This window comes from Dermacentor variabilis, chromosome 8, assembly GCF_050947875.1.
Source record: "Dermacentor variabilis isolate Ectoservices chromosome 8, ASM5094787v1, whole genome shotgun sequence".
In the NCBI taxonomy this organism is placed as follows: Eukaryota; Metazoa; Arthropoda; class Arachnida; order Ixodida; family Ixodidae; genus Dermacentor; species Dermacentor variabilis.
In genome coordinates this window covers 18,037,976-18,059,790 of record NC_134575.1, presented here as the reverse complement: position 1 = coordinate 18,059,790, position 21,815 = coordinate 18,037,976, and the positions used below count along the sequence as shown (strand labels likewise).

At 49.3% G+C, this 21,815-nt stretch overlaps 1 protein-coding gene across 1 annotated transcript in view; it reads right to left on the bottom strand.

Annotated features, from left to right (window-relative positions):
* Positions 1-526: 526 nt before the first annotated feature.
* LOC142589735 (transmembrane protein 114) overlaps positions 527-21,815 on the bottom strand; it is a 100,379-nt gene continuing 79,090 nt past the window's right edge. The window contains exons 3-5 of the mRNA XM_075701302.1: positions 12,496-12,633; positions 3,544-3,641; positions 527-1,931 (exon numbers count right to left, since the gene is read on the bottom strand). Coding sequence (XP_075557417.1) covers positions 1,665-1,931; positions 3,544-3,641; positions 12,496-12,633 — 503 coding nt within the window. The 3' untranslated portion in view covers positions 527-1,664. The remainder of the gene's footprint in view (positions 1,932-3,543; positions 3,642-12,495; positions 12,634-21,815) is intronic.

Here is a 21,815-nt window from a genome sequence, read left to right as displayed (position 1 = left end):
AGGAACAAGTCACCATAAACCTACAGCACAGATTGACAGCCGAGATAGGGTCCAACCTACTGACGCGACAGACTTGTCTGACAGACGTGTGAAGCGAAGCTATATGCGTGAACGACGAGTGCAGTTCTGAGACTGTCGTCCATACCGAAAGTTAATTTGCATCAGCCGCACGACTGGGTAGCTGCTCTGGCCGTGTGTTGGCGCTGGGGTTGCCCTTGAGCTAAAGTTTGTATACTGTCGGCAGTGACTCTACCTTAAGCCATGCCTTGCCTACCGGCAAAAAAAAAAAAAAAAAAGAAAAAAGCTACTTCGCCCTAGCTAGGCGATATAAAGCTGCAGAGATGGGGGACCCGACAGGGACGGAAAGTAAAATGATTAGAGCGTAAAAGTGGAGTGAGTGAGTGAGGACTATGTACAAAAAGGGCGAGAAACTGCTGCGCGGGAGGATATTTTACACAGCGGCGCAGTCGGGCACGAAGTTGCATTCATGTTAAGTCACTCTTACGCAAAAGTACCCGGCAGGCCGTTTTTCATTTTTTTTTTGCTTCTGTTCTGCCTGTCACAAGATAAGAAGTTATAGGGATTTTTTTCTTTCAGCCGCCTATATCGCAAAACACATTTTCAACCCTCGGCTATACTCGTTTTCTTGTAGATCTAGCGGAAAAAAGAAGAAAACGGAAGTTATTTTTCGACCACGTGATGCTGGCGCAGTCTGCTTCGTTTAGATTTACTTCCTCTTAAGCCTGGCACTGTGTACGCGCAGGAGCTGTTTTTCGGGCGATGTTGCAATTTCTGCAGAAGTAAGGTTTTTCCCGTTCGACGATACGGCTCTCGCATCCTCCAGCGACTAGCAACGCGCGTCTGATGTTAAGCCTAACGTCTATTCTAAACATTTCTCAAGCTTGGAGGCCGTATCTACGTGCAATTTCACGCATGTCTTGCTCACTGGTTTATACGCATACGTATGTCCCCCCGCTGCGCCGAGACTTTCACCGCGTATACTCCGCATACGCGACAGAACCAATCCGCACTTCCAGGTGCCAAAAGGCGTGGTCCTACATAGCCTCTCCTGCCGCTTCTACCCCAACACCACGAACGTATTTTTCCGAAGCTTCGGATAGCATTAAGGCTAACGCGATTTAAACAACGCTGCGGTACACATTATTTTCGTTTAGTATAATACCCATGCAGGGAAGTAAGGCTGCCCTTCCGCTCAAACCGGAAGAAGGCGAACCAGGGACGTACTGCAGGCTCCGTCAGCGTCTCCCGCTGGGCGCCATTACCACAAACGCTTTGCATCCGTTTTTCCGCGGAAGCCAGAGCACGTCGCTTGCGCACGCTCCCTTCCAGCTTAAGCTAAGTAGAAACGGGAGAAGGGTGCTCCAGCACGGCGGAAGCTAAAGGTAGAACCGGAAGACACTTCAGCAACGAGCAATCGCTGACGTGCCCTTCAGCAACGGCCAAGAACGCCGCCGCTATTCGGCCCTTGCGGACCGATATGTTGTAGGTGGAATAGCGCCGCCTTCCCCGGTCTCGTCTGCCCGAGGTGGCGCTGACGTCGCTACTGCCGGTGACGTGCAGCAGCAGAACCGGGCCGTAACGCGTCTCGCGGTGTTGTTGTTGTGCGCGCGCGCGGCGAAGAAAGAGTCTGCACCCCGGTTGCATCAGTATCCGTACGGCCCGTACTGCGAGCCGTGGTGGTAGGCGTACGGCCCCGGGTAGGCGGCGTAGCCGTACGGCTGCCGCTTGTCCGGGTAGACGGGCATCAGGTACTGCATGTTCTTGGCCTGGTCGGCCTTCTTCTCGCGTCGGAGGCACCGCGCAGAGGCCAGGAAGAGGATGCCGGTGAGCAGGCTGGTGCCGACGCCGGCCCAGGCCAGCATGTAGGACCAGCCGTAGGCGAAGTCGGTCACGCCCTTGCGCCGCAGGATCTGGACCGCAAAAAGCGAGGGAGCCGAGGTTGAAAACGGCAGGCGGGAGAAGGGGAGGGGTGTTAACCACTGGCAACACCCGCACGTACACACACGAACATCCAAGAAAAGGCTTTCGAGAGCATGTTCCTCATGGAACATAGCTTGTGCATGCTTCCTTCCAGCCTAAGTGTAAACAAGAAAGGATGGAGTGGTCGAGCTCCCGGTCTCAAAGACCACCCCCACTCCTTACACCACTCCCGCTTTAATCCATAATGGTCGACACAAAGCGGATGATCGTGCTAAAAGAAAGACATAAACACATAAATAAAGCAGACACGCAGGCCCCCTTCCCCAATAGCTGGCCCGACAAGCAGTAGCCCTGGGTGATCTCCTATGTCTCCCTGTAGATAAATTCCTCCCTCTCTGTAGCAAGAGATCAGCGTGAATTATAGAACCAGTGCGCAAATTAAGGTTCGCCATGTTATAGACACTCTGTAGATGTTTATCGATGACGTCTACAAACTGCACATCGAAAGGCTTTGCTGAACTCCTTAGTCCACGAATTTATACTCGTGAACACCAAATAGCTTAGTCGTAGGCGGTCGTGGAATGCGGTTGCCTTAAAAGAGTGCGGTAGCGCTTCGGTATAGCTTTGTGCGTATACGCGAGTATACCTCGTCCCACAGGCTTCCAGCATCTACAGAGAACGATGGATCGCCTATAAGCTGCTGAGACTATTCTAACACGCAGAGGGTCTCGAAGGCCATCGAAGAAAAGGCACTGATATATATACACAACGAGCTCTTATGGTTTCTCCGCACCTACACGAGATTTTCATGCTGCCATGTTGGTTCTTTCGATGAGTAATGAACAAACGTTCTGCTGGAATCTACAATGTAAACGTAGAGTTCTATGAACTGCTCATTCGGCTTCTTTTTTCCTTTTCTCTTTTTTTTTAGTTGACGCCGTTGTAGCATAATGTCTACGTCTGTTCTCTGTGTATACCTTCTGCCGAATTTAGGCACATGAGATATCTTCTTTGTCGCTGAGTTTACTCTCTTTCTTTCAGAACGATCATCTATGTGCCTTCCGAGTATTCCTACACAACAGAGCACATTAAGTCCTACATATATGTTCCAAAATATTTGGACACTGGTTATAACCCGCTTTCATGGAAATGTTTGCACTTTTTTCTTGCACTATTTGAACGTAGGTATCATTGCCAACACGAAACATTATATATAACTTAATATATTGAACAAACGAGCTGATTAGCAAGAATTATTCCCGTCTAATTGCACGCACACAACGCTTCAGAGAACACACGCGGTTTGCCTTCGTATAACCTTCTGCGGCAATAAGGTAGATGACAAACGTTAAATGCTTCGCCAATTCATTGACAAAAAAGAAAAAAGTAACCATCTTTGCATATCGTCCTGTCGTCATGCGGGGCTTTGAGAGAGACCCTGGATATCGCGTCCGACACCAATTCGATCGTGATCCTTAGAACGCTGCCCGAGCTCTTGAGCGGCTTGAGCAACGTGCCGGTTTCGCTCTATCGTGGGTCTTTTCAGGCTCTCAAGGTGGCAGCACCTGTTACGCCGTAAGAGTGATAGAGAAATATACTCACGGCTGGCCAGGAGTAGACGGACTGGCTGTCATGCAGCTTCTTAAAGTCGTAGTATTCGACGCCGTGCCACAGTCCCATCGCACCCGCCACCGTCAGGGCTGGAACGGAAAAAGAAAAAGAAAGACAACGACTGAACGGTCACGCGCAATGTAAACATTCTGTCATCGATCTGCGGCCACATAAGCCAGAAGCATGTAATAGTATGTGTAGCATGCACTGGTCATCTGCAATGATAATCTGAGCCGGGGCCACAGTCACATCAAAGGACACAGCGTACCACGGTAGAGTCCACAGCGCCGACTCCCGATAAATTGTCCGAAGAAGACCAGCAATTGGTTGTGATGCTTCGGTCCTTCATAAATAGCCTTCGTGTACTTTTCAGCAAGTTGCATACTTCGTCAGCGCGAAGTGCAGTGCAAGTACTTGATGCTCTTAATCCAGTGCTTGCAAGTCTCGAGTAAGCCCCGTGGTTCAGCCGCAGCCTTCTATTCGCGCAACGACCACTGGCCCTTTGGTCGTCCCAGATGCGATCAACGCAGATCACCAGCTATGAAACTCCACTTTGGTGTCACGGTGCTTCACTGCACACAGTCATCACTTCCTTCCTCTTATTTCTATTCCCTTTCCCTCAGCCCCAGTGTAGGGTAGCAAACCGGACGCTCGTCTGGTTGACCTCCCTGCCTTTCCTCTCTATGCTATCTCTCTCTCTGCGCCGCCATTAGGTTCGAAAAAACTATGCGGATCGAACGCACCGTGGGCAACCGATGTGCGAAACCTTGGGACGTATACTGCGACGATCGCTTCAGCGATACTATCGCCTTCGCGTGACGTAGTGCTCAACCAGCCAATCAGCGCGCGCATGACGGTGGTATTCTTCCGGCGCCTTCATATCTCTTCACGCAGAGATGATCGTCTCAAAGTAGAACCGATTTTCGCAAGAACATCGAAATATCAGAATTCGCCATTTGTGATGTCAGTAAAAGAGTGGGATGATCTGCCGGAACAAACAGTTACCGTTACTGATGCGTCATCCTTCAAGACAGAATTGCTGATGTATTTGGATCGAGTCGACATTCGGTAACCCTAATCCCGTCAATATGCACAAAACCGATATTTTATATGGTATATACCTGTTGAATGTAAGATGACATCTGTGGTGCTCTCCTACCTTGATTTGTAAACGCTCAATTTCTATGGTATTTATCATATTTTGTTATTTTCCTTGGTGTGTGTAACCTTGTTGTACCTTATGATTGCATAATAATCTCCCCCGACCTCATCTAATGTCCTCTGGGCCTTTAGGGTATTGAAATAAATAAATAAATACTATCGCCGAAAGTGATCGTCGCAAATAGGTAGAGCTCCACGGTTATCCAGCATCAACAATTCGGGGTTCGGCAAAGCGCGTCACCAGATCGACCAACGTGTTTGCGTAAGGCGAGCTACTGTTCATGGAAATAAATTTGGGCAGCGCCCATCTCAGGATGCGCGCGGACGTTAATGCGATTAGCATTGAAGCAATACGTGGCGACATGCTATATTGCGCCACCACCCGAAACGAGTCGCGTATGCAGCCGGGCTCCTCTCTCGCGCGTCCTACTGAACGCACTACGCCATCAAGCGATGCCACCGCGAACTCCGCATGCGGCACCCGCATGAATATATAATAAGACAAGATTGTCTCAATATATGTTGTGGGTTCAATTCCGCCGATAATCGGAGGAATATTGAAAATTGCGACGCATACGCAGCGACCCAAGTTATCCCGACGGTCCGTTTCTTACTCTGTTCCGCAGCACACCAGCTCGATGCTGTACCCATTAAGCCATGGGCACGAAATCGCAGCGTGTGCTACTGAAAACTGTTTCTTCCCGCCGCGGTACCTCATGTGGCTATTACGGCGTTGCGCTGCCCGAGTACGAGGTCGTGGCTACGATCCCAACCGAGGTGCATGGCCTCATTTCGATTTGGTCGGAATGCAAAGAAACGCCCGTGTACCGCGCATTAAAGAAACCCAGGTGGTCAAAGTCAATCCGAAGCCCCCCACTACGGCATGCCTCGTAATCAGATCGTGGTTCTGGCACTTGAAATCCCAGAGTTTCATTACGTATTGAAATCTGTTTCCTCCGTTCGCCATAGCTAGGCCATGTGTTGCGACGCTGCTGTTGGGCACGTGAAGCTTCAGCCCTTGGTTCGCCCATAGCTAAGCCGGAATGTGCGCACTGATCGACGGTGCCGTGCCGGGGGTATCACATGTCGGGAGGACAAAAGAGAGAAAACGCGTTTACGAAGTGGCAACCTGCCGTGTCAGGGACGCCCGCCCGGGCTGATTGACGGGCACCTGTCCGCCCGGCCGTGTGGATGAAGGGAAAAGCAACAACATAAATTTTAAAAAGAAAAAGAAAAAGGGAAACTGGGTGCACTCAATTTAGATGACACACCCGTCCGCAGAACGTACTCTATCCTGTGCATCACGTGCACGTCCGGCCCACTACGCACTCTGTTCCGCTCTGGCGAGCCAATCGTTCTCCCAAAAGAACGCAGAGGGCGCTGCCGCTCGCTCGCTCGCTGGAGCCCAATGCCGGTCGAAAAACAAACGACGCTGCGCACATCCGCGAAGAGCCTTTGTTCGACGAAAAGGAAGAGAAGCGACGAGACAGTGCACATATCCGGTCGATCGCCGAAAATCGCAGGCCTTGGAAAGTATAACTGTTTACTGTTATTGCTCTACCTCGATCGTGCTTCCCACAGCGAGCGCTCTCCCACGAAATGTACGATTATAGCGATACCGGTGCAAGTGTGAACTGTAGTGTGAACTGTTTTTAATTATATATTAGACAGTTTCAGTACAGCGTAAGATGCTTGCGTTAGTGTGTAACACAACGCTAACACTAACGCAAACGTATATGGCGCCCAACTCGACGTCGGTCCAAATGAATTCAAGGCGAACGCTTCCTTCAGGAGGTTCGTGTTGTCTTCGTAAGGCGAGCACGTAACGTGGACAGTGGCAATAGACTATCACTATTTTCATGCCATTGATCTGCTATATGGTTTCAAAAATCGCTTAAATGACTGAACAAAAGATAAGCTACTGCAGATATACAAGGAAATATTTGCTGCAGATCAGCAAAAGGCAACATTGAATAGTCTGAATGTCAACAGTCGTATATACGGTAATCGTACTTGACCTACGGTTGCGAGCAAAAGTCTGGAGGCCACATATGCTGCTAAAACAATTATACATTTTTTTCTTCGCAGCCTGTAGGCATTCAGATTGAAATCAACGGGCGCATGTTCGATCATTGTAGCACAATCGTAGGCTTCACGGTTGTGCTAGAAATTAAAATTTCTTGTTGATACAGAATTTTGTAATTGCTCGACGCTGTCTAATGCAGATCGAATGCATGAGCGCATTAACAGAAATTAACAGGAACGGCATTGTTCTTACACGCAGCTAGAACACTGGCAATGCGCGGAGCCTTCTTTCCGCAACTCTGCGCAGTCGTCTGCTTGAGCACAGGAGAGCAGACGACGCAGTCATTCATGGACCTCAATGGAATGCTAAGCACCGGAATATGTTGATAATTATTCTCGATATTGAGCTCATGATTTAAATACTCAGGAGTATAGACCTTCACGCAGTAACACATTTTCTGCAATACATAAGACCTCGCGCAGCGACCTTATATGCACCAGCTGTATATGTTGCACGTAACGTATAATTCGACGCTATAGAGGCCGCGCATGCACACGCACGGATGCATGCAACCACCTTCTGTCACTTTATTCAAGTATCTATCTACCTCTACATTTCTTATACTTCTTCTTTCTTTCTCAAAACGTTCTGCAACACCCTCGCGCGCGAAAGTTCGCCACGAATTGCGCGCCTTTCGAGCGTCGCATTGTTCTGGCGTGCTAAAAACCCTGCAGGCGTCGTCGTTCGCGCTGCCAAAAGGCGCCCGCTCGGGGTGTGTGTGCGTTGGCCTCGATGCAGACGAACAAAAACTGCGCTTACGCAGACGACTGCGGCAACGGCGGCGCCGGTCATGGCTTCGTTACGCGCCGATGTGCGTCTGTCGTGCGCGCTGCACGTGCGTTGGGCAGTTGGGTGCAGCGAGCAGACGACAGGTTTTTCCGCGACGGACAGAACAGACGATCTGTTGGTTGTACGCTGCAGTATCATTTGTAGGTATAGTTGCATTCAGGTATCGTCTTTGTTTCCATGCCGTAACTTTACGAGAAGTAAGCTTGCTTTCTCTTTCGTCTGCGCGATACGCTGTTGCAACAGTGGCGAATTTGTGCGAGCGTATTAGTTAACACTGCTCTAAGTTACTGACAATGCTTTCCTCCCACCCGTCCCTCTATTTTCTTTTTTCCTCCGCTTTATGTTAGCAGCACTGAAGAAAACAGCAATACAAATCATTGCATCCTTTGTTATCTGCCCACATGTATACGAATGAAACAGACGCAGTCTGCAGCAACTATTCTCTAGCCAAGCGCTTGAATGGCTCAAGCTTTTGCTGACTTTCGTAGGGCTTTCGCATGGCAGCTACGGGTGCAATTTGCAACACAGCAGGGTTGCTATTAACTGCTAAGCGAGGTCAGATGAGCATTGTCAATAAATAGTGCATCTGTAACTGGAACTGCTAACTAGAACCGGTTACGAGTTCGCACCGATGACGGACGTCGACTTTTACTAGTTTCTACATCGCCATGTTTCGTATAGGCGCATATATTTCAAATGTTGTCCCCATTTAGTTCGATAATGCAGTCGAATTATCGCAAGACATCTCGACAACAATTACCACGCTATTAGCGTTTCGATCTTCAGATGCATACATACTATAATTGCTACGGTCTTCCTTCACCCTTCGTTGTATTCTTACAAGTACCCACACTGCGATCGATGCGCAACGCTTTACCACGTGGTATGGGCTTGCGCAAGCGCCCCAGAGCTCACACCCATAACACACCCCATCGCACTGCAATAGGAGGCAGCGCTATCCAGCTCTGACTCGACGGACAACCTCAACCTGATCAACCGAGCGAGAAGAGCAGCTATGCCCGCTGCTGGACTGAGGGGACCAACCACATGCACAGCAGTAGAGCTATACCTACACACTCGCGTGCTCTTCTGTATACAGCTTATTTCATCTTTCTTTTAGCACGGAAGACCTGTGCCGCTAAGTGTACCAGGGACTTCCTAGACTTCCTGTCGAGCTTCTAAGCGGCAGCGTAACGTCACGTCTAAATCGCTGAGCCAAGATTCGAACTTGGCTCGTGCTTCGCGCTATATACCTCTAGTATGTATGGACAAATCCGGCGCACGCACTCTGTATTCGCCAACTCTGGTTCTCAAACCGAGTAGACATAACTTTGTCAATTGCTTTATTTAGTTACGTGCAGATTATGTTGTCATACACGTGAATGTTGCACGCAACTCGCAACGTTCTACGCGTGTATCTCCGCAGCGTGTGTAACGAGGCTTACAGCTCACGCCGACGCCGTCTTTCTGAAATGTCAAGGTGATCGCGCGCGTTTTGAGTTCCCGACGATACTAAAAGAAAAACAAAATGAAAGAAACAAATACGCGGACCGGCTTTGGAGCCAACTGGAAAAGCGAAGGGCGCACGCGTAATTTGAGCGCGCCAAGCGGCGAATTTTTTAAAACGCAGTTCTCTTTATTTCCTTTTCTCTCGAAACACCGGAAAATACGAACTCATGAGCACTTGCGCGCCTACACCTTCAACTCTGCTCACGTTGTTTCTTTGTTTGTCTGCGCTTTACTTTATTATTCTTTTTGTTGTTATTGTCGACGTTTTGTTGAGCGAAGCGATCCGCCTCCCGCGGTGTTGTTTTCGCAGGAATGTTCCAGCTGCGCTGCTGCGTTGTTGCACGACGGGGGGAGGGGGAGGGAGGGGGGGACAGACAATATACTACACGTATTACGCGCGCGCCGAATCGATTTTACAGAGTCCCCGAAGTCGGCAACGCCGACGGCGACGTTCGCGCGCAAATCCGCGTAAGCGTTCCGTAACGCCGCTACAGCGTACGTACGGGGATAGAAAAACAAAAGAGATGTATACACAAACATACGCGCCTATAAAACGCTTTGCGAAAGCGAGCCGTCGTTGCGATTGGGAGGTATATTATACCAGGGCGGGGAGGCAAGACGAATAGGACCCAATAGCGAAACGCGTGTTCCGTTTCGTCGTATGCTGTACACTGCAGTAGTATCGCAGGCGTGCGACTCGCAATTGTTTACGCAACGCGCTCGATCGCGTGTTTTTCTGCGTGCGCTCGGACGGCGCGTGGCGAAGGTCCTCTGGGCGAACTGGGCGCGGAATTGCGAAAGCCGCTACTATACCGGCGTGGCACGAGGGACTGCTGCGCATGCGTCGATTTGGCTAGCCCGTGAAGGTACAAAAAAAGAAACATATATATATATAGCGCCGACCCCATTTCTTATACCGCAGGTTGTGGCAGAAACTACGCGTTCGTGAAATACGGCGGGCCCATATGCGGGCAGGAGGAGTGGGCGCATTGACTCTATACACAGTCGTGAAAATAATAATAATAACAAAGAATCAAAAATGAAAAACCCTTTACGGTTTAATTGGTTCCGCAACGATAATCGTGACCACTGTTGCGTGCGTTTGCTTTATGTAACGCTGTGTGTCCGCCATTTTTCTGTCGGAAACGGGACAGGTTGTTTACAGTACATTTCAGAACGGCCCGCTCTGCGCATGCTCCGACCAGGCAGGCGTCGCGTAGCAACAAAGACGCGCCTCTTCTGTATATAATTTTTATTTCCGTTTGGCTTTTGCGGTACACACACACTCTCTCTCTTCTCATAATTATTTTTTTTCAGCGGATAACGACGCCTTGTTACTGCCAATTAAATTTCTTTTACCGTACCCACCTCGAAGGTTACACGGAAGTTCATGTTCGTGGCTTTCCAGGGAACGTGCTATAGTGTGCGTTGTACGTTCCCTTCTGGAATATACCCCGCAAGATAGGTTCTGTCACGCCGAAGCATGCATTACGCTTCTTCGCACAGGACAGGACCAAATCATGCCTTGAGAGGAAGCTTTAGCTCGGGTGCTCCTATCTAAACTCATGCAAAAGGAGAATTCGTTTTCTCGGCGATCACTGCACCAAACTTGACGAGGTTTGCCGCATTTGAAAGAAAAACTTAACACCTAGTGACTGTTGGTTTCGAATTTTTCATTTAGGTCGTGATTTTTCACTAAACATCGGCAAAAATAGCAAATGTTCAGAAAACGAAACTATCCAGTTTACAGCCCTGCAACTCAGCTATGAAAAATGATATCACAATTCTGTGAATTGAATCTAATAGCACATTTATAAACGGCAAAATTAATATGTTACACATGAATCTAAAAGAAACAGTAATGTGTAAATACAGCTTTTGATTAACCCTTGTACACAACGTATCATTTTTACGTAATGCATAAATTGACATATCGAATTTGTCCGCTTTGAATGATCTAATGGATCGCGTTTAGAGAACCGCAATATCTGTTATTGACGGAGAGCTATTAATATTTAAATTTAGCGCTTCTAGTTTTTTTTTTTCGAACTTTCGAATTTTTGAAAATTATTTCAACAAAATTCAGGCCCTAAATCGAAATACGGCTCCCAGCAGTCACTTAAATTTAACTTCTTCTCTCGAACACGACAAATTTCCCTGAAATCGGTCCAGGAGTTGTCCAAGAAAATCGTTTTTTGCGTTTTACATGGATTTGAACAGGCCGCGTCGGAGTTTGGCCCGAACTAATGCTTCCCCTTAAGTTCTGTATATACTAAATTATCAGTACACCTTGCTGGACTAGTTGGCGGAACATAGCTGTTAGAAGAGGTGCGCGCAAATGAACACACATACGCAGACCAAGTATAGACAGGACGAGCATTATTAGTCTGCTTAGTATAACAGTTCGTAGCGATAGCAACTGTTTCTTCCAAACTTCACTCTATCTACTTTGCGGGAGTTCGCGAGATTTTGTGAGCTTCAGTGTGCGTGCGTGTGCGTGTGTGCGCGCGCGTGTGTATGTGAACGCGCGTGCTGCTTGTGTGGTCACTGCGTATATATAAAGTGAAGCAAAAGGTGGGAGTGGAATGGATCCGTGGGTCGCGGGCTGGTGACGGAGTGAGGCGGCGGGCTACAACAGTTGGCGAGTTCGGTGAGCGAGTGGGCGAGTGTCCGTGTTGCGTGACCAATAAGACAGTGTGGGGTCGAAGTGAGTGCGCGAGTTAGTTCAAGTGAGCGAATGAGTCGGCGTCGGAATAGCCGTACCTGCGAGTTGTGCGTGCGTGCGTATAATAATAATAATAATAATAATAATAATACTTTATTGATGACTTGAGAATCATTACAGTCGAAGAAATCGGGCCTGCCAAAGCCACAGTGGGCTTGAACGGCAGTGCCTGGCAGACAGCGACAGAGCCATCAGAAACACATTAGACAACAGTGAGAAAAAAAAAAAACACAAATGACAGGCTTCCCATCACGCATTAAACTGTCTAAGAGCCTTTCTAAGACCATATTTCGTTTTCACATCTTGTATGCTTTGAGGGAGTAAATTAAACATTGCTGGGACATAATAGTTACGGAGTCTTCGACCATATCTCGTCTTACAGCGGGGTGTAACGTAAGGATTCTTTGGTCTCAGGGAACGAACAGGCACATAAGGAATTTTATACTGACTTATCCAAAAATGCTTTAAGACAACAGTTTCTGGCAGCAAAGAATTGAAATCAGGTAAGGACAAAGTTTTGAACACATCAGATTTGGGGGAGACATCATAAGCAACATGCTTATGATGTGTGCATGTGTGTGTTTATGTGTTTGAACGTTCGCGCACACGCGAGTGTGTGTGCCATTAGTACATGACGTACACGTATAGGGGTGAACATGATCAACGGACTCACCTGCGAGTATCTGCAGCAGTCCCGTGGCGATGATGTTGCTGTTCGAGCGCTTCCAACAGCCGGCGATGCCCGTGAAGAAGGACAGGAAGGCGAAGAAGAAGGATATGATGAACAGCGCCACCACAGAGCGGGCCATGTCTGCGTCATCAGAGGAAGCAGGTATCAGAAACGAGATCACTTATTCGCATATTCATTTGGAGCGCCTTATATAGCAGGGCGCGGCGAATGAATTCAGTGCACGATGACCATGCTTGCGTGCAACTCCCATGACATATGTCTAACCTATTATTTTATACGTGCACGCCTTTCATCCTTTATTTCGCAGTTTCGTGCAGCTACGTTATACAACGCCGCTCTGTGCAAGTTCCCGCCATCTCTGTTGATGTATAAGCCGTGCTACACGTCTTGTTCTAAGGATGCGACAGACTTTGTCTTTCGGCGTCTTTAACTGAAAGTGCGCTGTCGAACTCGAGGTGAAGTCTTCCTACACGAAAGTAGGGAGCAGAACTGCAGTCAAGGTGTCTCTGAACACGTTAGCACACGCCACCGATGAGAAGACCAAGCGAATGCAGCGTAAACGCTGGGAGTAACGTGAGAGTGAGGAATGTTGGCTCTCGTATATACGTACAACGCTTCCCTATATGCGTTAAAAACAGGTTCACAGTCCAGATGGAGGCTTGAAATGATTGCTACGACGGTCGAGCGAGGGATGTCGCTGGCGCCGACGTTTCGTCAAATGCACTTGTCGAGACATCGGCTTCAGCCTGTGACATTTCCTTGTTCCGCCGCTGTTAATCGGTGCTATCGACTATTGGCTTCCTTTTTTTATCTTTTTTTTTTCTTTTCTTTTTAATGCGGGAACGCTCTTTGCCTCATTCTTGACACTTCGCGGTAGGTAGGCAGCTTCCTGTCTTGCCTCGCTTTAATAAAAAAAAAGAAGAAAATTATGTGTGCCCGACATTGGAATCGAACCTGTGGCGACCGACGCAGTCTCTCGGTGCTCCAACCACAAGGGCACGATCGCTGTCTTAGTTCTTCGTTACCTTCTTAACAACAAACCGTACAAGCGTACAAAGCAGGTCACTATAGTGCGATAGCCCGCTTACTTCCCTCCTTCGAAAGGTAACCAGCTCTTTTGAAACAACACCCGGCCGGCGCTTGCTCCACGTGCCTCTTCTTTCCTCGTGACAGTTTGCGATTTTATAGGCGCCGAGTAAAGAAAGACTTCACCATCTTGGGAACAGGCCCATATTCCCCAACACTTCGCTCGTAGCAATTTACACGCGACGTATTAACTTCGCATCATTCTGCAAACTTCACGATCTCCCATGTTAATCGTGCTCTAACATTTCTTCGCTGGAGTACAAATGCCATCGTCGTTTAGACACACATGACACAGCTGACCTTGCGGCACATATTGCAATTTACATATTGTAGCCGGCGGGGGTTCTTCAATAAAAAGCACAAAAGTAACTGGCGTTCCAGTTACTTTTGTGCTTCAGAGCACAAAGAAGCGTTTTGTCAAAAAAAAAAAAATTAGTGAAATGACAGTGCATTTCTTTTACCGCAGGTATGACGGCGGATATCTAGAAATTGGTGCCATCCTCAGAATTCGTCCCATGAAAGCGAACACGCTTTGTAAAGAGCATCGGCTAGAATTCGCAAATTGCAACATTCGCTGCAACGTGATCAGTTAAGACTTTCCTTCATAAAATTTCTCGCTAATTCGTCGGCGGCGCATGTCGATTTCTCGCGTAAGTATAACGTCCGCCTCTTCGAGTAATCCAGCTCGAGGACTAAAATTGTGCTATGTGTATAGAATTTTTTGTTTAACTTGTACATTGTAAAAGAGGATACCCGGTATACGCTACGTTCACGTTGTGTAGGCGTGTACTTTGCGTCTATTCTCGTTCCGTTCATTTACGAGTCTCATTCCAATCCCGAACACAGCTGTCTATGCACGCTGTAAACACTTGCTCTTGCGAATCGGCGTCACACCGTGCTCATTCCTGAAAGCGTGTGCATAGGTGCTGGGATTAGCGAACGCAGCGCGCCTATTGCAGTCAAGGTTATCGGGGCGTTTCGGTTCGAATCGCAGCGGCGAGGCGTGCAACTTCTTAATATCCGCGGAACAAGAGTGAATGTAACAAAGGGGCGAAGCAAGAAAGCAACCGGGAGACGACGTATGGCACACTGTTCTGCACTGTCTTCCCAGGAACGCTTTGCATATATATACCGCGTGCAGATACGCGCGCTGCGTTCCTGCGTGCACACACACACGGGCGCGCTCACGCCGTTCAGGTATCATAAGCGTGAGGCGCCCGTACGCACGTCGACGACGCATGGCACAACGTGAGAAAAAAATGGCGCGGTACGGACGGTGGTGCGGCGATCGAAGGCATTCGGATTGCGCGGCGGCGCCCAACAGTTTCTCACGGCCGTATCGGAAGCGTTCATCTTTGGCCCGCCGAGTCACGCCGGAACAATTTCGTTTTGCTTTGTCCCTCGGGAGACGGGAGGCTCGTGCCCTTCGCCTTCGATTCCGACGGCGCGCATCACGGTTACTCGGCGAGCCTACCGGGTGTACACTATATGTGCCAGGGGCCCCGTCGGTTGAGGGTAGGAGTCGGTTAGGTGTCGGTTAGGCGTGGAGGGAGAAGCGGGGAGGAGGAGGAGGGAGGTAACGTTACTTAGCTACATAGGTCGGCCTGCTCTCTCGAGAGCACACTGACTCGTTCTCGTTGCAAGCTCATTTCAAAGAAGCGCGATGGAGCGATGGCGTGTGACGAAGGATGTCAGGGGACTGGAGTGGACTCGAAAAAAAAAGAAAAAAGAAGTTTGCACCTTTCGCGTCTCATGTCGTAACCCACAACGGTAATCGGCAACCGTCTTGCGCACTATTCCTTTCCTACTGCGCGGCCTGTGCCTTTCCAGGCCACGAACGACGTGCACGTCATCGGCGTGACGCAGCATTTTCGACACGAAAGTAGCGAGCGCGCAGAGTTTGCAAGAGAGGAAGCGCAAGCAAGGAAGGTGACGACAATCGCTGTGAGACAAGACAAGCCCCAGAGAGTGCAAAACTTTTGTTAAGAGTGTACGAAGAGGTACGAGTGCCCGCTAACGTTGCGTGTGCGAACGAAACTCGGCGACGGTGAGTTTGTGTGGATCGGGAGCGTCGACGTGAGTTGCACTGATAAAGAGATTCTAAAGAAGGAGATGGAAATATGGGATTAAGTGCAGCGCAGTAACTGTCTCTCCGCAGAGGACACCTCGACGTGAGTTGCACTACTGTCGGCGAGTGTGAGTGGATGGGAGAGGTTTGCATGAGAGAGAGAGTGCGAGTGAGTGGAAGCTGGGGCGAGTAAGAGGGTGAGGGGGTTGACCGGTGAGTGCGAATGCGAAACGACCGTGAACGAGAATGGGTGTTAATTGGTAAATCATGAGTGGGATCGTGTGCGAGTACATGACCAGTGCTAGCGCACGTGAATACAAGTAGCCTTAAAAAATAAGAAAGAAACAGCGATCAAGTACAAGCGAATGTTAGCTTACCCTGCTGACCTATGCTTAGCTATCACCTGGCCACTCCTGAGCTGGATGACAGCGAATCTGCAGCAGCAGTAATTCTCGGGATCGGGCGAAATGAAGGTGGGAAGTGGGGGAAGGGGCAGGCGTGATCGGGATTGAACACACGCGAGTTTAATTACGATTCTTGCGAGTTTGATAGCGCGCCTCCTTGCTGCGGCCCTCAGGTTTCCTGATCGAAACGTCAAACGAAAGACGTTCGCTCGTTATTTTTCTGACACTTACAAGCGCGTAAGAGCGTATCTGAGTGGGACAGATATGAATTAGCATTCAGTTTAAAGGTTTACGCTAATTATATGCCGTTATATACCTGGTATTTCAGCGAAAACATTAAAAATTTTTAGATATTGCCTGTGGCAGATTTGTGATATGTGATATCAAATATTAAAGATGACACGGCGCATAGCTACAATTACAAAACATACGGCGTTCTGTCGTCAGCGTTGTGACAACCGAACACACGGTATAGGCTTCAAGATCGTGTCTTCGTTATTTCTTTTTTTTCGTAGTTGAACAGTTTGGCTAACGCTAGCTGGGACACCCGTATAAATTCAATGCGATCATGACTCGCCACGGTCGAAGGAACGAGCGTTTCTCGGCGCGTCTCACAGGCTCGCGGAGTGGCTCACAATCTGCACTTAGCCTCTAACAGCAGCACCTCCAGCTGCGACGATTCCGACTACACGCGTGGGCTGCGCATTAACCGCTCGCACGCTGTCATCGTGTCCGAGACGACAGCGCCGAGAGACCGGATGTAGTACAAATCGCGTTCCGGAGGCGTTCGCGACACGGCTACCGCGCGTTTTCGCTCTCTCGTGCCACCAAGGAGGGAGAGAGAGAAAAAAACAAAACACGACGACGACGCCGACACAAGCGTACAGTCGTTCTCGATTTCGGCGTGTATAGTATATATATGCTACGCACACGACGGAGCCATATGGAACGCTCGACGCATAGCCGCTTCCGCTACCGTGTCGCATGATATGCGCGAAGCCTTTCGAATTTCCTGGAACAACGTCCATTAGGGAGCCCCTGCAACCCCCCCTCCCCACCCGCTACTACCCCTCTTTTCCAATATGGCGCCGCATGTGTGAATGTAGCGCGTATTGCGTGCACAATTGGACACGGCGTGGATAGTCACGAAGACGGGGGCGGGGAGAAAAAAAAAAGAAAAGCGACCGACGAAGCACTCCGCTGCGGGCGGGAAAGCGTTGCGAACGAGGCCGATGATCCGTGAGTGACGTCACGGAAGGGATAGCGCGTGTGTCGTTGTATACACGGAACCCGTAGAGCTTTCCTATACCGAAATTACTGCGGCGCGGCGAAATCTGGCGTCTCTACGGAGGCAGTTGCAAGTTTCCGGTTCAGCCAGCATGGATGCAGTACGTGGCCAGATTTGCCTAAACGTATCTTCCTTCCGGTTTCATATGTATACTGCTTTGTGACTTTGCAAATTGGTAATTTCAGTGCTGCCTCTCACGAGTATATATATGCTGTTATAGATGTAACAATTTCGCAATTATTACGCTGCCTGTGGCGCAGAGTCTTATTGACGTCACGTGTTTAGAAAAACCTGTCGAGACCAATAAAGGCCGGATAAGGAGCAATAAAGATCACCGCCCAAGCACTCCGTACAGATGGCTAACCAGCGAAACTGACACCTGCGGCCCCGGTCTTTATCACTGGATTAATCCCGACGGTTCATTAAACGAAGGCTTGGCAGGCTGCCGGATCCTCGGTATATGCAGTTGCTGCTTGCGCTCGGCTGCACGAGTCCGCTCTTGTGCCCGGGTTGCAGTAGTGGCACGGCGTAGACGAGCTCGCTCCCGGTTCTCCTCGCGGCGCTGCTAATCGAAAGCTACCTGCTCCTAAGGAGTACGTATGATGCGTGGCCTACCAATTTCGGAGCCGGAGAGAAACTGCTGCGCGCGCGTTCGGCTGCGACGGAGATGACGTCACTACTGGCACAGCCAATCGCGCGCCTTCCTTTCTCATTGTTTTTTTCTCGCTTATGCGCATGGGATCGCGCCAGAGGAGTTTTCGGCGTACAGGCGACAGACAAATCTGCTAGCCATATACAACTTCGCTGTAATACCAGCCGAGCTATAGGTCAGTGGATATGGCTTCGCGCTGCTGATGGCGAGGTCGCGCGGGTTAGACCCCGGCTGCCTCAGATGCAAAAAGTAAAAACGTTCTTGTACTTAGATTTAGGTGCGCGTTGAAGAACCCCATGTGGTCAAAATTAACCTGGAGTCCCGCATTACGGCGTGCCTCATAATCGGGGATTTGACACTCAAAACCCTGGAATATTTCTTTTTCTCTTTCGAGAAGTAATAATAAAGCTACAAGGGCGTTGGAAGCGACAAGCACAACATTTAGTCAAATCCACGTACTACTTACCATACAGCCATCAATCCCATGGGATAGGTGAACAATGGTAGAGCCAGATTTCCCTGTAGTATAACTTTAGTAGCAAACCTTCATGGCCGTAAGGGAGCACGACTGGCATTTACGCTGTGTAGAAACATGTTACTGTGTGCCTATCGTTTCGTACATTCATCAACGTTGATTACTGGTGTCATCCTTCGGGTGCAATCAGTCATAAAACGAAGCGAATATGCATGGACAGGAGAACCCCCGGTGACAGCGGAGAAACTTCGCGCGTCGTCGATTGCTTCACGACGCCTGAACCAACCGCGAAAATTTCGCGCGCACCGACCAACAGCAAAACCTGGCGGGTTAAGTGCGCGACGGTTAAGTATGCAAGTAAACAACGCCCCACGGACGGGCGACCGCACTGCCGCCACATCTGCAGCTTTTGTGAAACAAGGGTGCACATCCTCTTCAACGTCTCCCAAGAAGTGGGGTCTATATAGGAAAATCCGCTAAGTGGATGTGATATATACACAGAAAGACGAACGCACCCGGACACACATCTCGCGGCTTATACGCATGCATTGCCCCGAAATGCTCAAGCCTGCGTTTTCGTGTTTATCATGCACGCAACACCTCAGGCTCTGCAGTTCTGTGCCGTCGTACTCGTTGGTTGTCCTCATGCTCATATAGGGGACATAGAGACGCCATAAGGCACGTGTCTAGAGCGCACCGTGAATATCATTTCGAGTTTTCTTGTCCACGCGAGCGTGCGTATGTACCTTTCTTTCTGTTCTTTCCCCGTGCTCGGGGGGTACGCGTCTCGGCGTGGTCGCGTCATTTTCAGCTGTTCTGCGATGCGTGTAATCTATTTACGGAGAACCGCACCTATATAACGCACATCTTCCTGCCTCTTCTCCTGGTCGCGGAAAAGGCGATGGCTTCTCTGCGCGGCACTTGTTTGTTTGCTTGCTTGTTGTGATACTCTTTTAGTTCTCGAACTCCCTCGACTGTTTCTGCGAGAGTAGCAATGAAGGAAAAAAGGCTTAGGACGAGGAAAAAAAGGGCGCCGGGCGAGCAAGAAGTTCACCGTATTTGTACGTTCTCTCTCTCTCTCTTTCTCAGTGCTGCCTCCCAGCGTCGGTGTTCTTGCGTATACGTATAAGCTCCGCACTGCCGGCGTTCCGGGCCAGTGATGATGGCCGAGACACGCTCTGACGGCTCGATCCTGGCACGCGCACACGCACGCGCACATAAGATAGTCAGTGTGTGTATATATATATATATATATATATAATGTGTGTGTGTGTGTGTGTGTGTGTGTGTACACGCGCAGGGTGGTCGAACTAGAAGCGGGGAGGTACCCTTCGCTTTTGCATATAAAAAATAACAACAATGAAACAGAATAAGGAAACGGCGAACTTATCGCATTGCAGGCACTATTGCATGGGTCTTGATACAGCGAGCTAAGCCTAATGGCGACCGCGCGGGGGTTAACTTTTGTAAGACGATCGTTACAACCCCTCGTGGCGCGGGAAAGAGAAGACGCAGAAGCGGCGAGAGTGAACAGGCAGGGAATAAGTAGAAGGAAAGGGAATGCTATGCGCGACGTATACTAGGCAGCAGCACTATTAATGGATCGTTCATGGTACGCGCATACAACGATCTAAGCCTAATGACGACGGGGTTTGGTTAACTTTCTGGCGACGACGTCCCGTTGCTGGCGCGCGCGCGAGGTTGTAAGCGTGGTGGGGAGGGGTCGTATACCAGAGAGAGAGAGAGAGAGAGAGAGGTGAGAAAGGATGGGACGATGAACAGGAGGAAGAAGACCGTTATACGGAAACGGCGCAACCTTCGGTGACCCAGCGTTGACCTTCTCGTCGGGACTAGAGAAGCTCGCCAGGGAGGCCCTTTTTTTGTTTTCGTATGTACAGCCGCCGCAAACGTGCGCTTTCAATATAGGCGCTGAAGGAGGATCCTTTCGAAAGCGGGCGAGGGGAGGAAGGGGGTGGAGGGGGGGGGGTTGCGCATCGTTTCCCTGCAGCTTTGGGTCGCGTTGCGCAGGCATGCGTGTTCTTTCACGACGATGTCTTTTCTTCCCTAATAACCTCAGACGACGCTAAACTCTACGCGCGCGGCGCGTGGAGGCGTTTAGTATGCGCAGCGCGTGCTGAGAGAATGGAACGTAACGGTAGAAGGCGGGCGTCGTATAAGCTCGGCTGATCGTGGCTTCTGTCGTTACACTGTTGTTTCCAGGGGGAAAGAAATACGAGGAGGAAGGCACAATGGGTTACATCGCCAACTTTGGATGCGCTGGACAACACGACACAACACTTCGTGCTTCAGTTTTTCCTTCTTTTCTTTTTCCACGCCTCTTGCATCTGTTTGTGTTTTCCCGAATGATCTCCGCTCCTGGATGCGCCAGCCTGCATGATATATAGACACGCTTCCGCGGGCAGCCAAGGCGGCGCTGTGGGCGCTTGCCGCTCCTTTTTTTTCCCTTGTCGTCTGCTTGTGCGTGAAGACGTAGACGATGCGAATGTTGCGACGCTCAGTGGCGGATAGCGTACCTCTTGAAACAAGACCCCCCCCCGGGGAAGGACTTATGGAGTTTTGTGCCGGTATTATGTCGCTATTGTTGTTGAACGCTGAGTGTTTCACCTCGTTGGCCTTTGAGGCTGCCTCCGTTCTTGCATTGTGCGCGGCGCGCTCTCTGACCGACAATGAGCCACCGTCGTGTCGCCATCGTTGCCGTGGCCGGCGCTTTGGCGTGCCGTCGTCTGCTTATATTTCGGCCTCTTTCGTCTGCTTATCGTTTGGTTGCCTGTATAGACTTTTCGTCTGCCTACTCTTTCGTCATGGTGCCCCAACTGTTTTGCTTCAGTAGGCTGTGTAGCTATCCATTACTGGCTATTAGGATGGAAGTTTGGCAGCGACCTGTGTATGACAGCTTCATTAATTACATGCAATAAATGGATGCTTGTAGAATTTACTTTGATTTATTTATTCCTTTAAAAACTTTATTTAAATAAATGGTAACTGAAATAAATTTGACAGCCCTATGGAGAATCTGCATTAAACAAAGCTTAAACGATTGATTTGTGATTTTCCTGAACGTCATTCTGATACTGAACATTAACGTTTCTATTTGCAAATAACATTTTGTACGTGTTGTTAATTAAACATTTAAGCTCGGAACTAGACGTATTTCAGAGAAGTTCAATATTAATGGCAAGTAATTCATACACAATGACTGTCCTTCTTAAGTATGTATCACCTTTAGCGAGACACATAGACTTGAACAATCGTCGTTTAGTTATTACACGAAAGTTATGTTACGCTAAACACATCGTGGCTGCAAGTGA